At 39.6% G+C, this 21,629-nt stretch overlaps 1 protein-coding gene across 2 annotated transcripts in view; it reads left to right on the plus strand.

Annotated features, from left to right (window-relative positions):
• Positions 1-21,629, plus strand: part of LOC117323361 (regulator of G-protein signaling 7-like) — an 83,041-nt gene that overhangs the window by 21,130 nt on the left and 40,282 nt on the right. For both annotated transcript variants that reach the window (XM_033878537.1, XM_033878536.1), the window contains exon 3: positions 18,864-18,960. In XM_033878537.1, coding sequence (XP_033734428.1) covers positions 18,864-18,960 — 97 coding nt within the window. The remainder of the gene's footprint in view (positions 1-18,863; positions 18,961-21,629) is intronic.

The following is a 21,629-nucleotide window of genomic DNA, read 5'->3' on the forward strand; positions in this document are numbered from 1 at the left end:
CATATTTACCAAACCATTTAATTTTTTTAAAGAGGCAGATGTGATATAGCTGATAAATGGTTCTTTGATATTGATCCTATTTTACTTGATGCAAGTTTTCATTTCTACATTAAATTGTTATCGATATATATACATAGTCTTTCAAGTATGAATTAATTTCCAATTTATATACTGTATAGAAAAATTCTAAGAAAATATACCCTACCATTTCTTTTCAAGTGTTTTGTCACCTTTATGAATCAAACATGAAAAAACTTATATTGCATGTTTCATACTTTTTTTCACGGTAATATATTTGTTGATAGATAGATTTTAAGAGCAATCAAAGACAGCCAAAGACAATGGAGACAATATTCATTAGTAGCACGGCACCATGGTCGTAACTGATTCAAGGTCATTTCTGAGCCTTGTGCATCATCAGAACGTTTGAAATATGCATGACGTTACAAAATTGCTTGTTCATGTTTATTAGCTTGACGGAGGATTTTTTTTTTTTCCCTGGTTGCAGGCAAAAGTAATCTGGTGATACTGTACCATAATAATTAAGAGCTGTTTAATACTTAAGAAGGTGTGGCTACAAGCAATCTTTCAGGTTCAAGATGTACTTGGCTAACTTATTGCATACTGCACAAACAGCAGCGCTGAAGGATTTGCTCTCCAGAGCACCTGTACACTGATAGATTAATTGCTTATCCAAAACTGCATGCTTGATAGAAACAAAAAAACTTATATACTAGGGGATTTTTCCCCACAGATTGGAGTGGGGCCATTCTGTCTCATTTTGTGTAAGAAATTGATACATGCAAAACAATGGTGTTATTGTTGTATAGGTTTAATTTCTCATTTGGCATATTTTTGCATCTGATCTTTTTGAGCAACCAATTGAACGCAACTTGAACAATATAGATCAGTTTAGTTATACTGTTTGTGTGAAGTATATATGTAGCGCATTGAGTGAAGTCCAAACTATACAAGAATTTTACCAAACAAGAATGTTGTAGAACTGATAGAAATGGTAAATATCCTAATCACCGGAGTTGATAAGTACAGAAAGTCCTATGAGCTCCATGCCCCTGTGGGATATTTCACTAATGCACAGTGTATGCATCAGTCCCTGATCACAAGTTTCCCTTTGATGTATTTCCTGTAGGGATGGTGTATCATCCTTTACCCACATGGGATCATTTTCTCCTCATCACTTGGTAACATGTCCTTATCCTGGCAGTCCTAATTATTATCAATAAAAATCAGATTTATGAGGCTTGGTTGCCATTGCTTGTGTTCAGTTTCATACAGGTTGGCCATTCAGTGGTCTTCACCAGAGTATCTCGGGATCAGGAATTGATTTGTGCGTAGTTTTTGTGCCAGGTCTGTATAGAGTTACTGGTATACCAGATGTAAAATACTCTGACCTTAATATGACTTTGGAAGTTAGAACCATATTCTGTGTTGAAGAATATAGAGCTGAATATTGTTAGCACCTGTCAATGATAAACCAGGTCTCGTGTTGAACTTGGATATTAATCACTTTACTTAAATACAATGCTTGGTTATACCTCTGGCAAGTCAAAGTCACAAGGAGGTGAATTTTCCGTTACCAGTAACAAGGTTTTTTGGGATAGATGGAACAGACTTTTCAAATTCCAATGAGATTTTTTCTTTTTTTTGAAGATGAGAAATTCTCTAAATCTCCCTCCTGCATATTATATATTTGAGATTGATCCCTGGTTTCCCACTTTCATAACACATTAAGTGCTTTTGACCACACCAAATGCAAACTACTTGAATGAGAGGCTTTGTTGGAGATAGAACCTTGGTTGATGAGTGTTTGGGGCCAAACACATTTGAGAAGTAAGAAAAGTGTGACAGATTTTAATCGTAAATAGTGTACCTAGTAATATAGTCACCGTCTAGTTTGGCTCTAGGGGGAATTTCCCTTTAGTTCAGTCACTAGAACAGTGGACTGGCAAATCCACAGGCACAGGTTCCATCCTTGATGGAAGCACACTATTTGCTTTCCTGTTGCATATTTGTTAGCTGTCCATATAGAGTCTCCTGTATGATGTTCACTGAGGTAGCCACCAGCTACTACGAAAAGGCTATGCCTGAAAATGACCCTGGCTGTTGACTGGACAAGAAAACCCAGTAAACAAATCAACAAACACTTCTTTTGTCTTTTCTAACATTATAGGGGAAACAACTTATGAAAGGTATATAAAGATTAAAGACAGGTATTCCCAACCAAGTATAGCATGTTGGACTCTTGTCTAAAGTATTTATAATGTATGAGATAAAAACAAAGGCACATTTCTATCCTTTTGTCAGGTACATAAACCAGGATGTTCATTGCATGATTTCTTTAATTGTTTTATGTAAATTTCTTTCATCCTAGGCATTTTCTTAATTTTTTTTTTTATTTGTATACACTAATATTTGTTTCGTTGCCTTAAGACTTCATCCCATATGTATATGTGTTATAGTGAGGTAGAGTGTCTGTCTAATGGTTGGAGGTCTCGGGTTCGAGTCCAGATCTGGCACCATGGATTTTCCATCTCCTGTTTGAGTAATACAAGGGATGGTCTTAGGGACCAACTCTAGTCTTATAGTAATATATTGGACACTATGGCCGAGGAACCTGAACCTGTGTTGTATATTGGATGTCAGTTAAGTGTTGGGGGACTGCAGCTAATTGTGACAACTTTAATTGGTTTAAACATCTGGGTAGATTTCAGACAACAACAGGAGGGATGACAAATGGGCATCAGATTGGTCAACATGCGAGTGTAACCCATTCATGGGGCATGGCACCAGATTGGTCAACATGCGAGTGTAACCCATTCATGGGGCATGGCACCAGATTGGTCAACATGCGAGTGTAACCCATTCATGGGGCATATGGCACCAGATTGGTCAACATGCGAGTGTAACCCATTCATGGGGCATGGCACCAGATTGGTCAACATGCGAGTGTAACCCATTCATGGGGCATATGGCACCAGATTGGTCAACATGCGAGTGTAACCCATTCATGGGGCATGGCACCAGATTGCATGCCAAACTGTAGTTATTCTCACAATCTCTACTGTGAACTGAATATTTCATGATGTTATGCTAGTGTTGGTGAAGGTTATGCCTTCAGGTTTAAAGCACTTTTACAAGTTTTATATAAAGGTTTATATGTACTATTCAGGTCGAGTATTGCTGACCAGATAGATTAGTAATGGTCCAATCAAGGTTTAAAGGTTCCAGGTTTGAAACAGGACTGCTTTAGTTTACTTGTCATGTTTGTATATTGGTGTCTGATTAATCTGTGTATGGTGACTTGGCAAGGGGGCACTTAACATCATGTGTAAGTACTATTAACTTTGGCAGTGAATGCTGATAAAAGATTAAGTGGTATTTAAAATGAACTGCAATACAATTCCTTTTTTGTTAGCTCACAATATTCATGATGCATGTATGTATTACTAAACTACAAAATATATTTTCAGTCCTGATAAACTACAAATGGTACCCAAGGTACATCTTTAAAACCCGAGGGTTCCATAAAGTATAGAAGATAGCCAAGTTAAATCTTCAAAACAAAACTGAAGGGTTCCATCAATTACAAAAGCTACCCAAGGAACATCTTCAAAACCTGAGGGTTTCATAAACTTTAAAGGCTACCCAAGGTTCATTACCCAAGGGTTTTATAACCTACAAAACTTTCTCAAGGTACATCTTCAAAACCCAAGGGTTCCATAAAGTGTAAAAACTACCAAAGGTACTACCGTACATCTTCAAAAAACCCGAAGGTTTCTTAAACTACAAAAGCTACCCAAGGTATATCTTCAAAATACAAGGATTCAGACCCTTAAATTTGTACACATGAAATGTTGATAATTTTTTGTGGCAAAATTGAACACCCAAAATCTACTTGATTTCAGACATAAGAAGCTGACCATTAATACATTTGGTTGATATCGGTATCATTTGAAGATGAAAGACAAACACCAATATCAAAATTAATGTTCAAATTCATTGTTGTCCTGACATGATGATTCTGAATCATCACAGGGAAGAGTATAATCAATGTCTCCCATTTTGTTATTGCATATTCAAAGGTGTGTTTAAAGAGCTTAACCCTTGTATTTTGAAGATATACTGACAAAAAAAATTATGGTAGCAACAAAATGAACCCATGAAACTGACAATTAAACTTTGATATATGGACGGACTGATATTCAGTCAGTTGACTTGTTGATGGCTGTGGTGTGGGTGTTATTGTGGCTGATCCTCTTCCTGTTGATTTCTTACTTGGATTGATATGTTTACTGTGGTACGATATAGGTATTAGAGTTCATTGTGAAGATCACAGATCAAATGTCTGATCCTCCCTGAGCTATGATTAAATCTCTAATAAAAAAATAAGAAAGGAATGTCTTACTGAACAAATATATCTCTTCGGTGCAGATACTTCTAGAGTATACTTCATTCACAGCAGTTTTACGTGCCACGACTTTTATAAAATATATAAAGGGGAGAAACTTACTGGTTTTTACACATCTTTGTTGATCATAATTAATCTGCTTACTTGCCGGTCTGATATTCTGTTTTGCGCATCAAACTGTGTTCTCAAACAAATTGAACAAAGATTTGACAAAAATCTAGCTCTCTCTCTCATGAAGGCGGACAAGGATATTTATTATTAATAGTACTAATTACTAAATCTTATGATTCAAATATATAAAAAAACAAAACAATTGTGGCCTTAAAAAACAACCAAAGCTTTATTTAGATGTGAAACATGAACATAGATTAGTTAAGTGATAATTGGCATTACAAAGGTACTCAGCTATTTCTAAAGCTGGATGTATTTACTTACAATATGACAGCTGTTTACAACCAAGTACCAGATAGTATACAATAAATATAGGGTTATTGATGATGATATGATATTAGGTGGGTAGGGTCATCTTATTACAAAGGGTTAATTGTCTGCAGTAAATTACTGTAATTGTATGGCTAATTTGACTGTATCAGTTCATAACTGTATAGATCAGTTACTATGATAATGGTACAGAAACAGCTGTTGAGGTTGAGTCACAAATATAATATATATCTATTGAGTCTATTAATGTCTTACAACTACTTTTAAAGGCATAGGATATCTCTGACCGACATTTCCTCACAGAAAACATTGCTGGTTTTAAATTATATAACTATATATATACATGTATTGTTTAATGAAAAAATGTATGAAACTTTCTTTTACTTTTAATATTACGTGAGAAATGCGAATTTTGTATGTTGAAAATCGGTAAGTAATTATCTGTACGAAATTAATGATTTGGCGGAAAGCAATCGTCAGTATCTTCTTAGCTTTGATTATGATAGTAAAAATAAAACAATGTAAAGTATGTTCTAAATCTATTCATTCACCTAATGAGAGTCATTTTCCTAAAAAATGGACTTATATTTTTCACATGAATATTGTAGATCCCATGACTTTATCCTTATATGATATTCATGATTTTATCTTTAATAATATATCATGTTTTATATGTTGGATTAGAACATAATCGTGCTACAGACCCAGGTATTTGCACGGGTACGTTTGTTTTAACCCATGCAATAATGCGAAAACTTTTTTCCGATGCCTGTAAATGAAGCGTGATTCGTGATAAATCACACACAACACATGCTAATAGACAGCGACTGCTTGTGTCTTTCATAATGTGTTTAGTAGTTATGATTGACGTGGTTGTCGTGATTGCTGTTGAGAATATTGGCCAGTTCCACTGACGTTTTGCCAGCACAGATGACGTTCTTTTTCCGCCATGTGTACTGGTTGCACAATAGTGGGTGATAAATGGAATCAGTGGTAATTCTGGTATTCCTACACTCCCAAGTCATTCTAATCCTGTTTTTATGTAAATGTACGTTTGGGGGCAATTTGCATCACTGTGATTGGCTGATAATGTGTTTTTCCTGTAAATTTTACCCGAACCCACTGTAGTGATAATTGGCGAAACTCCCAGGGTATGAATATTATCCCCCTTATGAGACTGTTTCGAATAAATCCTGATAAGATATTTTTCAGCGTAAGGTAATGGTTATTTCTCCAAATATGTCAGGCTTTCAGACAGACTTATTTACTCGGGATTTGTCCTTTTATAATGATGGGCTAATGTCACCGATACGTAATATAGATAGTAGTACTTTTACAGGTATAGCATGTCTGTTACAGAGGTACAGGGTTGCTATCCTCTCTAGAGATCTAGGAGATCTCCTTCCTCTGGATATCAAATTGAGAGATTTACCATGACAGATTTTTATTTCTTAGTAAAAACCATTATTATAGTTTACTTATTTAATGCATGAAATTGTTATGGTAATAACATCAGTAAAACTTGTTTCCAAAAGTGGAGAGTATAAGGTCGCCATACTACTGACTGAAAATAAAGTGAATTTTCCTTTAGTATAGATGTACAGAATGTCTGCTTAGAGAGTGCAAGGTCCCTAGTTCGAGTCCCAGCAGAGGCAGGGTATTTTTGAATACTCCTTCCTTTTACTCCATCATTGAACAGCAAACAATCATTACATTTATGTTTGTCATTCAATGATGAAATGAAGAGGTAAAAGGAAGGAGTATTCAATGGACTCCTATTTGTCCTAAATTTACTATATAGATTTGTGGATATGTGATACGAAAATATTCATTTAGGTTTTGCAAAGAATTTCTTTTCTCCATTTAATTTTCTGAAGGTAAGTGATATCACCTGAATGAAAAGTTGCCATCATAAACAGTATGCTGTGTCTGGAATGGTTAAGAAATTTACATAGTTACCAGTGGAATTCAGATCGGATTCAGATTGTAAGAGTAAATGTTTATTTGTAGCTGGGCAACATTAGGTGTGAACACATTTTCTCAGACAAAATATCGGAATTCTCCTCAATTGGTTTTTTGTAATGACATGATGAAGTTTAGTATACAAAGATCTGCCAGCAGCCATCTAAATATAACGCATGTACCATCGCCACAAACCATTAATTACTCACCTGTACAAACAGGTGGGACTGGATCTATTGATCAGATACAGATCAGCTGATCCTGTCTATTTATAGATTCTTACTCTCAACTATTCCAGTCACTACTAGAATTATGTCATTGGGTTTTCAGTAAATACACTACAGAATCATTCCTCAGTGCATTAAGTAAGCAGGATCTTGTTATGGAAAAATTGTTCCTCTCCCCATCCCGCTTTGTCACATATTACCACAAATAAATGTTTTGCACGCAACTGGACTTTGTCACATACTTTCATATACAAATGTTTCCCTCGTTAGCCGACACATTGTCACATACCACCACACAGAGATGTCCCCCTGACCACACCACACATTGTCACATACCACCACATAGAGATGTCCCCCTGACCACACCACAGTTTGTCACATACCACCACATAGAGATGTCCCCCCGACAACCCCACACTTTGTCACATACCACCACATAGAGATGTCCCCCCTGACAACCCCACACATTGTCACATACCACCACATAGAGATGTCTCCCTGACCACACCACAGTTTGTCACATACCACCACATAGAGATGTCCCCCCTGACCACACCACACTTTGTCACATACCACCACATAGAGATGTCCCCCCTGACAACCCCACACATTGTCACATACCACCACATAGAGATGTCCCCCTGACCACACCACACATTGTCACATACCACCACATAGAGATGTCCCCCTGACCACACCACACATTGTCACATACCACCACATAGAGATGTCCCCCTGACCACACCACACATTGTCACATACCACCACATAGAGATGTCCCCCTGACCACCCCACACATTGTCACATACCACCACATAGAAATGTCCCCCTGACCACACCACACTTTGTCACATACCACCACATAGAGATGTCCCCCTGACCACACCACAGTTTGTCGCATACCACCACATAGAAATGTCCCCCTGACCACACCACAGTTTGTAACATACCACCACATAGAGATGTCCCCCTGACCACACCACACATTGTCACATACCACCACATAGAGATGTCCCCCTGACCACACCACACATTGTCACATACCACCACATAGAAATGTCCCCCTGACCACACCACACATTGTCACATACCACCACATAGAGATGTCCCCCCCCCCCGACCACACCACACATTGTCACATACCACCACATAGAGATGTCCCCTTGACCACGCCACACATTGTCACATACCACCACATAGAGATGTCCCCCCTGGCAACCCCACACATTGTCACATACCACCACATAGAGATGTCCCCCTGACCACCCCACACATTGTCACATACCACCACATAGAAATGTCCCCCTGACACACCACAGTTTGTCACATACCACTACATAGAGATGTCCCCCTGACAACCCCACACTTTGTCACATACCACCACATAGAGATGTCCCCCTGACCACACCACACATTGTCACATACTACCACATAGAGATGTCCCCCTGACCACACCACACATTGTCACATACTACCACATAGAGATGTCCCCCTGACCACACCACAGTTTGTCACATACCACCACATAGAGATGTCCCCCTGACCACACCACACATTGTCACATACCACCACATAGAGATGTCCCCCTGACCACACCACACATTGTCACATACCACCACATAGAAATGTCCCCCTGACCACACCACACTTTGTCACATACCACCACATAGAGATGTCCCCCTGACCACACCACAGTTTGTCACATACCACCACATAGAGATGTCCCCCTGACCACACCACAGTTTGTCGCATACCACCACATAGAAATGTCCCCCTGACCACACCACAGTTTGTCGCATACCACCACATAGAAATGTCCCCCTGACAACCCCACACGTTGTCACATACCACCACATAGAGATGTCCCCCTGATCACACCACACATTGTCACATACCACCACATAGAGATGTCCCCCTGACCACACCACACATTGTCATAACCACCACATAGAGATGTCCCCCTGACCACACCACACTTTGTCACATACCACTACATAGAGATGTCCCCCTGACCACCCCACACATTGTCACATACCACCACATAGAGATGTCCCCCTGACCACACCACACTTTGTCACATACTACCACAGACAAACGTTCCCCAGACCCTACACTTTGTCACATACCATCAAAACTACTACATACATGTATACTTCTTTATTCCTGTTCTGGGATCAATAAAACAGCTACTAACACTAGGATTGCAATATGTGCCAAAAGGTAAACCAGGAATCTTGTTATACCCTAGCTTTTGTGAAGGAAGTAAGAATCCATCAGAGAAAAACCATTCCAAGGAAAGCAGTGTCTGTGTTTATGGTAACGAAAATTGTTAATTGATGGAAGCAACCAGAGGTGAGATTTGTTATGATTGCCATCAGAATATTTTCTAAACTGTGTAAATAAATTATGGTTTAATTTGAGAAATGGTGATGAGACTTGGTTGCTTTAGATATGTTAGGTCCATCATCTTAAGCTCACCTGGCCCTTTTGGCCATGTGAGTTTATGTCGTAGTGCGGCATCCGTTCTCTGTTGTCCATGGTCCCTTCGCCCAACCACCGTCAACTTTTCATTCATATCATTTCTTTTCTAGAACCCAAGAGGCCCAGAGACCTGATATTGGGTTTGTAGTATGTTTGAGTAAAGGGTACCAAGTTTTTTTACAAATAAATTACCTTGACCCACATTCAAGGTCACAGGGGTCAAATCTGCAAAAGAACTTGAAAACAAATTCTTCTCAATAACCAAAAGGCCCAGAGACCTGATATTGAGCCTGTAGCATACTGTGGTAAAGGGTTACCACGTATTGTTAAATGAATTACTTTGACCTACATTCAAGGTCACAGTGGTCAAATATGCAAAAAATAAACTTTTTAAGACAATTTCTTCTCAATAGCCAATAGGCCCAAGGTCACAGAGGTCAAATGTGCTTAAGTCTTCAACTGTCTTCTTGATAACCAAGAGGCCCAGATCGAGGTTTTATGTTGGATATGTACCATGCCTGGATGACGAACTACCAGATTTGTTCAAATGAATGACCTTAAATCATATCACAAGGGTAAAATATTTTAAAAACAATGAAACAAGTTCTTCTTAAAGCTCATGCCAAAAGTCTTTAGAGTGATGACATTTAGCCAGTGTCTGTGATATGCTGGAATGATTGCCTACCAACCGTGGGTGTTGATATTCTAATGAACAACCTTAATGTGTTTTCAAGGTCACAGAAGTGTAAGATGTTTAAAACTATTTCTTCTTATAAACCAAACGTCAATGCATGTTATCCTATATACAGTATGTCTGGAAATAAACACCACGACAACCTATCATCAATGACTTTCACTTTACAATCTGAACTCACGATATTTAACAAATAAACATTTCACCTTAAACCCACTTCTGAGATAAATGTCAAGTGAATGATACAGGCCCATAAGGCCTTTTGTTTGACTTGTATACTGTCAGTGTATCATTTACATGCACCTTAAATTTCTATGAAAAAAGGGATCTTTTTACCTCATGAAAAACATTTATTTTATCCTGGATAAATAACAGACATTTTAAAGTTGAATATATCTTTTTCATATTTTGAACATCGATTTCTATTAGAATGCCCAATTGATGAAAGGGTCCAAGTATTACATATCATCTAGAGTCAATTTCAAAACAAGGCTATGATGAGGAAAGTACACAACTGACCATGGATTGGCACAGTAATTCCTATTTGATTTCCCAATTGTATTACTTTTTATTCACCTCAAATACGCAAACGAGCCTATGTAATTTATCCAAGATTTTGTTCAGAAACTATTCGTTTGCAACAAAGTAGACATACAGCATTAATAATCCATACTTTCTTGATTTGCGTTGCAGAAACAAATCCGTTGTCCATGCTGCATTGTGTACGTAAACATTGCAGCTGAGTTTGTTGCTCGATATCCATTAACCTATTTTGTTTTCGAAATTGCGAGTCACGATTCATGTCCAGTGCTTAACCAATGTCATGATGTGACAAATAAGTACAACTTCAAACAGCTTGAGCAAGTGATAGCCTAATGCGGACTTTATCAGAATAGTCTACTGTAGGCCCAGTCGTACCAATAGACAGATGTATGTATTCTAAAAAATATTTCTTACTTCTTAGTGCCTTTATCTACTTGTGTGAAAATAAAAGAGTAAAATGAGAAATTGGTTCATATGTTTTTAATTGGCTTCATAAATTATCGGGAGACTGAACAGAACAAGTTTTCAGAATCTTGTAACTTACGATTTTACCTGTCATCTGTAATTTGTTGTCGAAAGATCTGATACAATGTATTGAATTATTTTCATAGAATATTCCAGTCACAGATCACTGATGTAGTTGGACTCTCCTCTTCCAATATATTAGAATCCAAGATGGCGGCTGATTTTGTTATTTCTTGCATAGGGTCTTAACAAGAGATAAGCCGACCCCTCACTTTTGCCCACAGTGCACTAGGCCCCTGGGCTAATATACCTGGTTAAATGTGATAGGGTTTTATTCTGACGCATGTTTTCTTGATCATAGTTTGACACTTGAGTTGTCCATTTGGAATTTTTGGATAGATAGATAATGTTTATATTTTTGACAGTTTCTTGGTTTGACAGTTTTCACCACGGTTCTGTTTGATTAGACAGTCAGTGTTGGCTTTGTATAGAGATGTTTGTCTTTGTAGTGTAGAACATGCTCAAGAATAGCATATCCTATTATAAGTTTCTGGCAAAGACGAGATTACATGAGAATATATGTGGTGGAATGCTAGCAATAGGAAAGGAAAATCACTTAAAAGTCTGAATCTGATGTTTGTCAATTTCTGTTCAATACCATCTGTGTATTTCCCAGAGGGGATAGTCTTGTTGATGATATGCTGTATGATAGTACCCTGTGGAGTTTTCTTTGTTTGATGTAAATTAAATAACCAACACGATCATCAATTTTTCTCATGCAGTAAATTTTCCTGTGGTAAATTGATATGATTAATTGGGATGATTGATTAGCTCACGTTTCAAAAAATGAATAATTAATGTTGAGTATTTCTGTATAGGGGAATGTTCATTAAAGTCTTGATTGAATTGGAAGGAACAGTGTGTTATGTAGTATACCATGTAAACTAATGACGACATTGATCAAAATTCATTATTGTTTAAAGAATGTGTAATACCACAATGTGCAGTCTCTTTATTTACTGTCATAAGAACTGCTGTTGCCTTTTCTGAGTAAATTGTTTTTCTTTAGTTTACTCATACTACAAGATCCTTGATTATCCATATCTTTACAGCTCCCCTCCCACCCCCTAGCTTCCAGCCTCCAGCTCACGGGGGACCCTTTCCTAATAACCTCCAGCTACCAGGGGACTCCTCCCACCCACCAATGTCCTCCAGCTCCCAGGGGACCCCTCCCTCCCGCTAATGTCCTTCAGCTCCCAAGGGGCCCCTCCCACCAATGTCCTCCAGCTCCCAGGTGGCCCCTCCCACCATTATGTCGTCCAGTTCCCAGGGGACCCCTCCTACCCACTAATGTCCTCTGTCATGTGACCCAAAGACACAGCTACTCCTGTTGCTCTTTCCCTATTCCATATCTTTGTGTCTCCCCTCCCAGTCACTAATACCCTCCTTCCTAACACGCAGCTCATGTATTCTCATCCTTCCACATATTCCAGGCCTTATTGATCTATACCAATCCAGTGCTCTTTGCTGTTGGCCTATTTCACTTTATTCACACCATTCCTCGATGTTGTTAGGTTTCTCTCTGCACTACATTTCCCACTGCCACTATTATGGTTGAAAAATGCACCACAAATATATATCTCACTTACCCTGTGTTCCTACTTCAATTCCTGAGAATGGGAAATCCCTTATTCCCCTAACACATCACCATGACCAATCAAAGCCATATGAAGGGAAGTGGGAACTGTATCAATATTTCCCCAATAGACTTACTGTACAAATAGGAAGCCTACCTTATCTTATGCATAGGAAGAAACAACTTTTTTTCTGGTACAATATGACTCATTATTCTTGTTCCTATGCTTCAATTCATGGATTTGAAAGGGAGAGATTTCTATTCCCAATCTTCAATTCCTGGGTGTCGAAAACCTCAAATCGAGAATTTGGTTTGGAAGTCTTCACTATTTACACCAAAAGGCTTGGGTGTGGGAGCCCTCAATATTTACACCAGAATACTTGGGTGTGGGATGTCCTCAATATTGAAACCAGAAGAATTGGGCGTGGGATGTCCTCATTATTGAAACCAGAAGAATTGGGTGTAGAAACTCCTGTTTGTGACACCAGAATACTTGGGTGTGGGATGTCCTCATTATTGAAACCAGAAGAATTTGGTGTAGAAACCCGTTTGTGACACCAGAATACTTGGGTGTGGGAAGCATTCATTTTTGACACAAGACTAAGTTGCCTACATTTTTGACACAAGAATACTTGGGTGTGGGAAGCACTCATTTCTAACACGAGACTAAGTGCCTACATTTTTGACACGAGAATACTTGGGTGTGGGAAGCCATGAATTACATGTGTGATATTGATTGATTGGTACTTTCCTTTGGCTCTGCTTTTAAATTGTCAACATGGGAGTGAACCAATTGTTGTAGAGGATTGAAATGCCTAATTGTGTCATTGATTTCATGGCAGATATTTTGAAAAGAGGTGTTTTGCAATTTGTCGCTACTTGCTCACCCAAGTAATATAAATTTGAAAGCAAAGCAACAAACTAGAGGTTGACATTGGTGGCCCCACTGGTAGCTGTTGTAGCAGTTTTACTCAAAAATGTTTCTGTATGGCCCAGTCTATCTAAATCACAATATCTTTTTTAATGAAGATGAATCACAAGTTGTCTCCCTTTAAAGTTTATGGTCACATGAAACCATTGTTTTTGAATGCGAATGGAGACCATAGAAATGCTGTCATGATCAGATAAGAAAACCTATCAAGATTAAATGAATAGAAATGATTTAATTTAACTACAACTATAACCTATAAAAAAAAAAAAAAAAAATCTGTAATACAATGAACTCTGCAACTTTAAAGAAAAATTTAAAACAATCCCCTACCGAGTCTCTACATTAACACAATTTTGTCTGGATTTCCCTAAGGAAAATTGGCCTATTGGTATGAACTTCTCTCACTCTTGTTACTACTGCATTGTCTGGTGGAAAAAGAACTCCCTATGTATCTTTTGCATTATGCTTACCAGGGGTCGACATTAACTTTTTTCTGCACTTGTCCCTTCGGACAAGTGATAAGATAAATTCACTTGTCCGAATGAAATAATCACTTGTCCTACATGTGTTTCTACTTTCCATCTGTTATGTGTAAACAGCGAGATGATTTATTATAAAGTAGAGGTAAGCACTGCAAGCCATAATTTCGACTCATAATAATTACTAACAACAATAAAACAGCAAGAAAGTATTATTACAAGTTATTTAAGTTTTACTAAACCATCCTTTTTTTACCTAAAAGCAGATGAATGAAGTACTTTAAAATAATTAACTTTCATGAAGAACTGTTCGACTAAACTATAAACAAACTTATTACTGTGAAAACATTAAAACATGTCACCGTTTTCTAGGGCACGGCAGTCTGCTTCATCTGTAGCCTCCTTAATTATATCAAAACTGATTCATTTTTATTACGATTCCAGCAGACGGTATCTGTCGTAGTATCAATGCTCTCACATGTACAGCATTCACATGCGTTTCAAACATACTAGTGATACCGATTACATGTTTTCGAGAGCCCTCGGAAGTCTACCATCATTTCTATGTAGTTCCGAATGAAGCTTTAATAAGCATGATCAACTCACTTCCGTTCGATGGTTAACACAATTTAAAGGAGTTTTTACTCATTTTACAGTGAGTATTGAATCAGTTTTGACTTCAGAATATAACATAAATAAAACACAAAGACAGATTTGTTACTTGTCCCGTCGGACTAGTACTTTAATTATTTCACTTGTCCGACATCAATTTCGTCTGGTACCGGACAATCGGACAAGCGTTAATGTCGAACCCTGCTTACATGTACATAGAGGATGATGTCAACATATCCATTCCAAAGCAACAATATTGGATATATCCAAGCCTTTCACCCTTTGGCCGCGTGATGGAAACCCTCATGCGGCAGTTGCCTGGTATTGACCATAGGCCAGTGGTTTTTCTCCGGGTACTCCGACTTTCCTCTACCTCCAAACCTGGCATGTCCTTAATGACCCTGGATGTTAAGAGGATGTTAAACAAAATAAATCAAACCAAACTGTTCAATATGCATGTGATATTAAAGTTGATTGCATTTAGATTTTCGGAAAAATATATTTGATACTTTCAACCAAATAGTACAATTGAAAGAAAGAAAAACACCATCAATTCCAAAAAGGTATTTTTCATGTTTGTCCTTGTGCCCACAGTCCGAAGTAATAGCTGTACAATTGAATCTTGCTCCACCGAGCCTTGTAATTCAATAACAAACACACACTGTTACAGGCAATTGCTCAAAGTACATGTTTCACATTGACAGCAGACCCGTATATAGAGATGGTGTGAAAATTGGGAGGAAATTGGTAAATTAATGTGGGCTTGAATTAAAGTACTCTTATCAGCCATAAACTTGTATTGATGTGGTGCTGTAATGAGATGAGTGTCACTGTTAGTTACAAGTGCAAGTGATCCACAGCACTACTCCTAGACCACCAACAGACTTATAGACGACCAATACTCCACAGCACTGCTCCTAGACCACCAACAGACTTATAGAGACCAATACTCCACAGCACTACTCCTAGACCACCAACAGACTTATAGACGACCAATACTCCACAGCACTGCTCCTAGACCACCAACAGACTTATAGATCAGAGTACTACTCCTAGACCACCAACAGACTTATAGATGACCAATACTCTACAGCACTGCTCCTAGACCACCAACAGACTTATAGATCAGAGTACTACTCCTAGACCACCAACAGACTTATAGACGACCAATACTCCACAGCACTGCTCCTAGACCACCAACAGACTTATAGACGACCAATACTCTACAGCACTGCTCCTAGACCACCAACAGACTTATAGACGACCAATACTCCACAGCACTACTCCTAGACCACCAACAGACTTATAGACGACCAATACTCTACAGCACTGCTCCTAGACCACCAACAGACTTATAGACGACCAATACTCTACAGCACTGCTCCTAGACCACCAACAGATTTATAGACGATCAATACCCTACAGCACTGCTCCTAGACCACCAACAGACTTATAGATGACCAATACTCTACAGCACTGCTCCTAGACCACCAACAGACTTATAGATCAGAGTACTACTCCTAGACCACCAACAGACTTATAGACGACCAATACTCTACAGCACTGTTCCTAGACCACCAACAGACTTATAGACCACCAATACTCCACAGCACTGCTCCTAGACCACCAACAGACTTATAGACGACCAATACCCTACAGCACTGCTCCTAGACCACCAACAGACTTATAGACGACCAATACCCTACAGCACTGCTCCTAGACCACCAACAGACTTATAGACGACCAATACTCTACAGCACTGCTCCTAGACCACCAACAGACTTATAGACGACCAATACTCTACAGCACTGCTCCTAGACCACCAACAGACTTATAGACGACCAATACCCTACAGCACTGCTCCTAGACCACCAACAGACTTATAGATGACCAATACTCTACAGCACTGCTCCTAGACCACCAACAGACTTATAGACGACCAATACTCTACAGCACTTCTCCTAGACCACCAACAGACTTATAGACGACCAATACTCCACAGCACTGCTCCTAGACCACCAACAGACTTATAGATCAGAGTACTACTCCTAGACCACCAACAGACTTATAGATGACCAATACTCTACAGCACTGCTCCTAGACCACCAACAGACTTATAGACGACCAATACTCCACAGCACTGCTCCTAGACCACCAACAGACTTATAGACGACCAATACTCTACAGCACGGCTCCTAGACCACCAACAGACTTATAGACGACCAATACTCTACAGCACTACTCCTAGACCACCAACAGACTTATAGACGACCAATACTCCACAGCACTGCTCCTAGACCACCAACAGACTTATAGACGACCAATACTCTACAGCACTTCTCCTAGACCACCAACAGACTTATAGACGACCAATACCCTACAGCACTTCTCCTAGACCACCAACAGACTTATAGACGACCAATACTCTACAGCACTGCTCCTAGACCACCAACAGACTTATAGATGACCAATACTCTACAGCACTACTCCTAGACCACCAACAGACTTATAGACGACCAATACTCCACAGCACTGCTCCTATACCACCAACAGACTTATAGACGACCAATACTCTACAGCACTGCTCCTAGACCACCAACAGACTTATAGACGACCAATACTCCACAACACTGCTCCTATACCACCAACAGACTTATAGACGACCAATACTCTACAGCACTGCTCCTAGACCACCAACAGACTTATAGACGACCAATACTCCACAGCACTGCGCCTAGACCACCAACAGACTTATAGACGACCAATACCCTACAGCACTGCTCCTAGACCACCAACAGACTTATAGACGACCAATACTCTTCAGCACTGCTCCTAGACCACCAACAGACTTATAGACGACCAATACTCTTCAGCACTGCTCCTAGACCACCAACAGACTTATAGACGACCAATACTCTACAGCACTGCTCCTAGACCACCAACAGACTTATAGACGACCAATACTCTACAGCACTGCTCCTAGACCACCAACAGACTTATAGACGGCCAATACCCTACAGCACTGCTCCTAGACCACCAACAGACTTATAGACGACCAATACTCTTCAGCACTGCTCCTAGACCACCAACAGACTTATAGATCAGAGTACTGCTTCTAGATCACCCAACAGACATACAAACCAGAGCACTGCTCCTAGACCACTAACAGACATATAGACCAGAGCACCGCTCCTATGCTACCAATAGACTTACAGACCACAGCACTGCTCCTAGACCATGGACAGACTTATAGACCACAGTACTGCTCCCAGACCATAAACAGACCTGCTAGACCAGAGCACTGCTACTAGACCACCAGCAAAGTCATAGAACAACAGCATTGCTCCTGGACCACCAACAGACTTATAAACCCACAGCACTGCTCCTAGACCACCAACAGAGTTATAGACCCACATCACTGCTCCTATACCACCAACAGACTTATAGACCAATAAATCAGAATATTATGTATGTAGTTTAATTTTGGTGTTGCTTGATGGTTGTTTTAATGATACTATCAATATTGTATATGCCCCTTTTTCAGGACTGGCAACATATGGCCTGGTGAAACAATTGGTTTGAGTGTCTAAAGTTTGGAGGTCCTGAGTTCAAATCCCAGTCTGGCCCTACTGTTGTATATTTCATTTCCTTTTACTGTTGGCGCCTGTGACCATTGTGTGTGTATGATTGGTTGATCAGATGGTTATAGTGCTAATGACCAGTGTCTAGACCCTGGGTTCAAATCCTGACTGTATGGCATTCACCTGTTTTAGTGATGCCTTTGACCACCAACTCTTTCCTTACAATGTATTCTGTACTGTACATAAATTTGACCTGTTACTTAATGAGTATCTCTACCTTTTAGCTGGTACTATCCTCATATATTTTATGTGGTACTTGACTCATCATACAGTTACCTGGTACTGTTCATTCGTTTATAACGATCTTATCTCTGTTTTGCAGATGGAGTCTATTGTTGACCGGATGCAGGATGAAAGTACAGGTGTGCCCGTCCGCACGGTCAAGAGCTTCATGTCCAAAGTGCCAAGTGTGTTTACAGGTGAGTTGAATGTTTTCATGTAATAAGGACGCAGGTGTAAATTGTCAGAAAAATTCCTGTCCAAACTATTTTTACTGAAATTTGTCAAATAATGTATTGTTACAGTCATATACCATGCATATTTGTGTTATGTTGTCTATGGTTAAAGGTGCTCGGACAGGAATCGAAATCGGGTCTACGGTGTAATAAGCCATAGGTCTAGCAACAGAGCTAAAGACACATTGCTCTGTCACCTGGGTGACAGAAACTGTATTTAACACTATGTACAAGCCACACTGACCTTCTTCTTTTACAAAATCATCATTAAGGTTCTGTCCTGGAAACATTTATAAATATGAATTAAAATAATTTTCAGTTAGTTGTGTACAATAGTTATTAAAGAGTTCACCAGTTATGTATCTAATTAATGTTAGTGGTATTTTTTAGCTCACCTGGTCCAAAGGACCAAGGTGAGCTTATGCCATACCGTGGCGTCCGTCGTCCGTCCGTCATCAATTGACTTATTTGACTTCTTCTTCATAACCGCTGATCGGAATTTGAACAAATTTGGTCAGAACCATCCCTATGGGTAGGGGACTCAAAATTGTACAAATGATGGGGCTGACCCCCTGGGGGCCTCTGGGGCGGGGCCAAAAGGGGTCAATTTGGCGCTATTGATATAAACGACTTCTTCTCTGAAACCAAGTAATGGCTATCGCTCCTATTTGCCTGGTAGCATCACTATGGGGTGGGGATTCAAAATTGTACAAATGATGGGGCTGACCCCCCAGGGGCCGAATGTGGTTAATCCGGCTATATTCATATAAACAACTTCTTCTCTGAAACCAAGCAATGGCTATCGCTCATATTTGCCTGGTAGCATCATTATGGGGTGGGGATTCAAAATTGTACAAATGATGTGGCTGACCCCCCAGGGGCCTGAGGGGCGGGGCCAATGTGGTCAATGCGGCTATATTCATATAAACGACTTCTTCTCTGAAACCAAGCAATGGCAATTGCTCATATTTGCCTGGTAGCATCATTATGGGGTGGGGATTCAAAATTGTACAAATGATGGGGCTGACCCCCCAGGGGCCTGAGGGGTGGGGCCGAATGTGGTCAATCCGGCTTTATAGATATGAACGACTTCTTCTCTGAAACCGAGCAATGACTATAGCTGATATTTGCCTGGTGGCATCACTATGGGGTGGGGATTCAAAATTGTACAAATGATGGGGCTGACCCCCTGGGGGCATCTGGGGCGGGGCCAAAAGGGGTCAATTTGGTGCTATTGATATAAACGACTTCTTCTCTGAAACCAAGCAATGGCTATCGCTCATATTTGCCTGGTAGCAACATTATTGGGTGGGGATTCAAAAGTGTACAAATGATGGGGCTGACCCCCCAGGGGCCTGAGGGGCGGGGCCGAATGTGGTCAATCCGGCTATATTGATATAAACGACTTATTCTCTGAAACCGAGCAATGGCTGTCGCTCATATTTGTCTGGTAGCATCACTTTGGGGTGGGGATTCAAAATTTTACAAATGATGTGGCTGACCCCCCAGGGGCCTGAGGGGCGGGGCCAAATGTGGTCAATCGGGCTATATTCATATAATTGACTTCTTCTCCTGAACCAAGCAAAAGGGGTCAATTTGGCTAAATTGATTTAAACAACTTATTCTCTGAAACTTAGCAATGGTTTCACTGGTAGCATCCTATTGGGGTAGGGATTCAAAATTGCATAAAGGAAGGAGCTGACCCCCAAGGGGGCAGAGGGCAGGGTCAAAAGGGGTCAATTGGTCTAAACAAGTTCTTCTCTGAAACTAAGCAATGAATATCACTCACATTTGTGTGGTAGCATCCATATAGGTTCGCGCCAAAAGTCAATTTCATGGATTAATGCACTTTTTGGCATTTGTAGTATTTAAATAAAACCAATGTACATGTACCCATAAAAATGCTTAAGATATATATTGACATAGCAATACCACTTATACCAGCAACAAATATACTTAAGCATCATTCTTGTTTCATATCTCATGAAACCAGGTGAGCGATACAGGCCCTCTGGGCCTCTTGTTAATATATTGTGGTACTTTCTGCTGTGATGGAAGTGACTGAAGCTACCGTCTACAACATCTCAAATATATACAGTATTGAAATCTTGCATTTTACAACTCCATCGTAAACATTTGAGAAATTCACAAATTGGGGAAATCTGGCTCACAGTGAAGTAATTGAGGAACCGGTATTGTTTATAGGTATTTAATATGTGTCTGGACTAACGAGATATAAGGGTACACACGATGCGATAGTACAGCAACTGCTGGAAACGTATACCGACTTATTTATATTATCATACAAAATGTATATCAAATGTTTCAGTAGAACTGATAGGTTAGTGATGGGGATACCTTGCTAGGTTTTATTAATATTTTTGCCATGATGCAAAGGTTGTATCATATTATCTGTGTTTGAAGTCTCAAATCTCGCAACTGGAATGCTGTACATGAAATTCCTCTGAGAACACGACTTTCTTTGTAGGTTGTATTCTGATCAGTGTTTGTAGATTAAAGCTACTGAGGATGAATCAGACTTCTAGTGGATCTTCATCCCTTCACCAGTCCGAGACAATTCACACATCATGCACACAGTGATCTATGCATAGCATGTCCATGGTTAATTTTGA

Source organism: Pecten maximus, chromosome 3 (assembly GCF_902652985.1).
Source record: "Pecten maximus chromosome 3, xPecMax1.1, whole genome shotgun sequence".
Taxonomy (NCBI): Eukaryota; Metazoa; Mollusca; class Bivalvia; order Pectinida; family Pectinidae; genus Pecten; species Pecten maximus.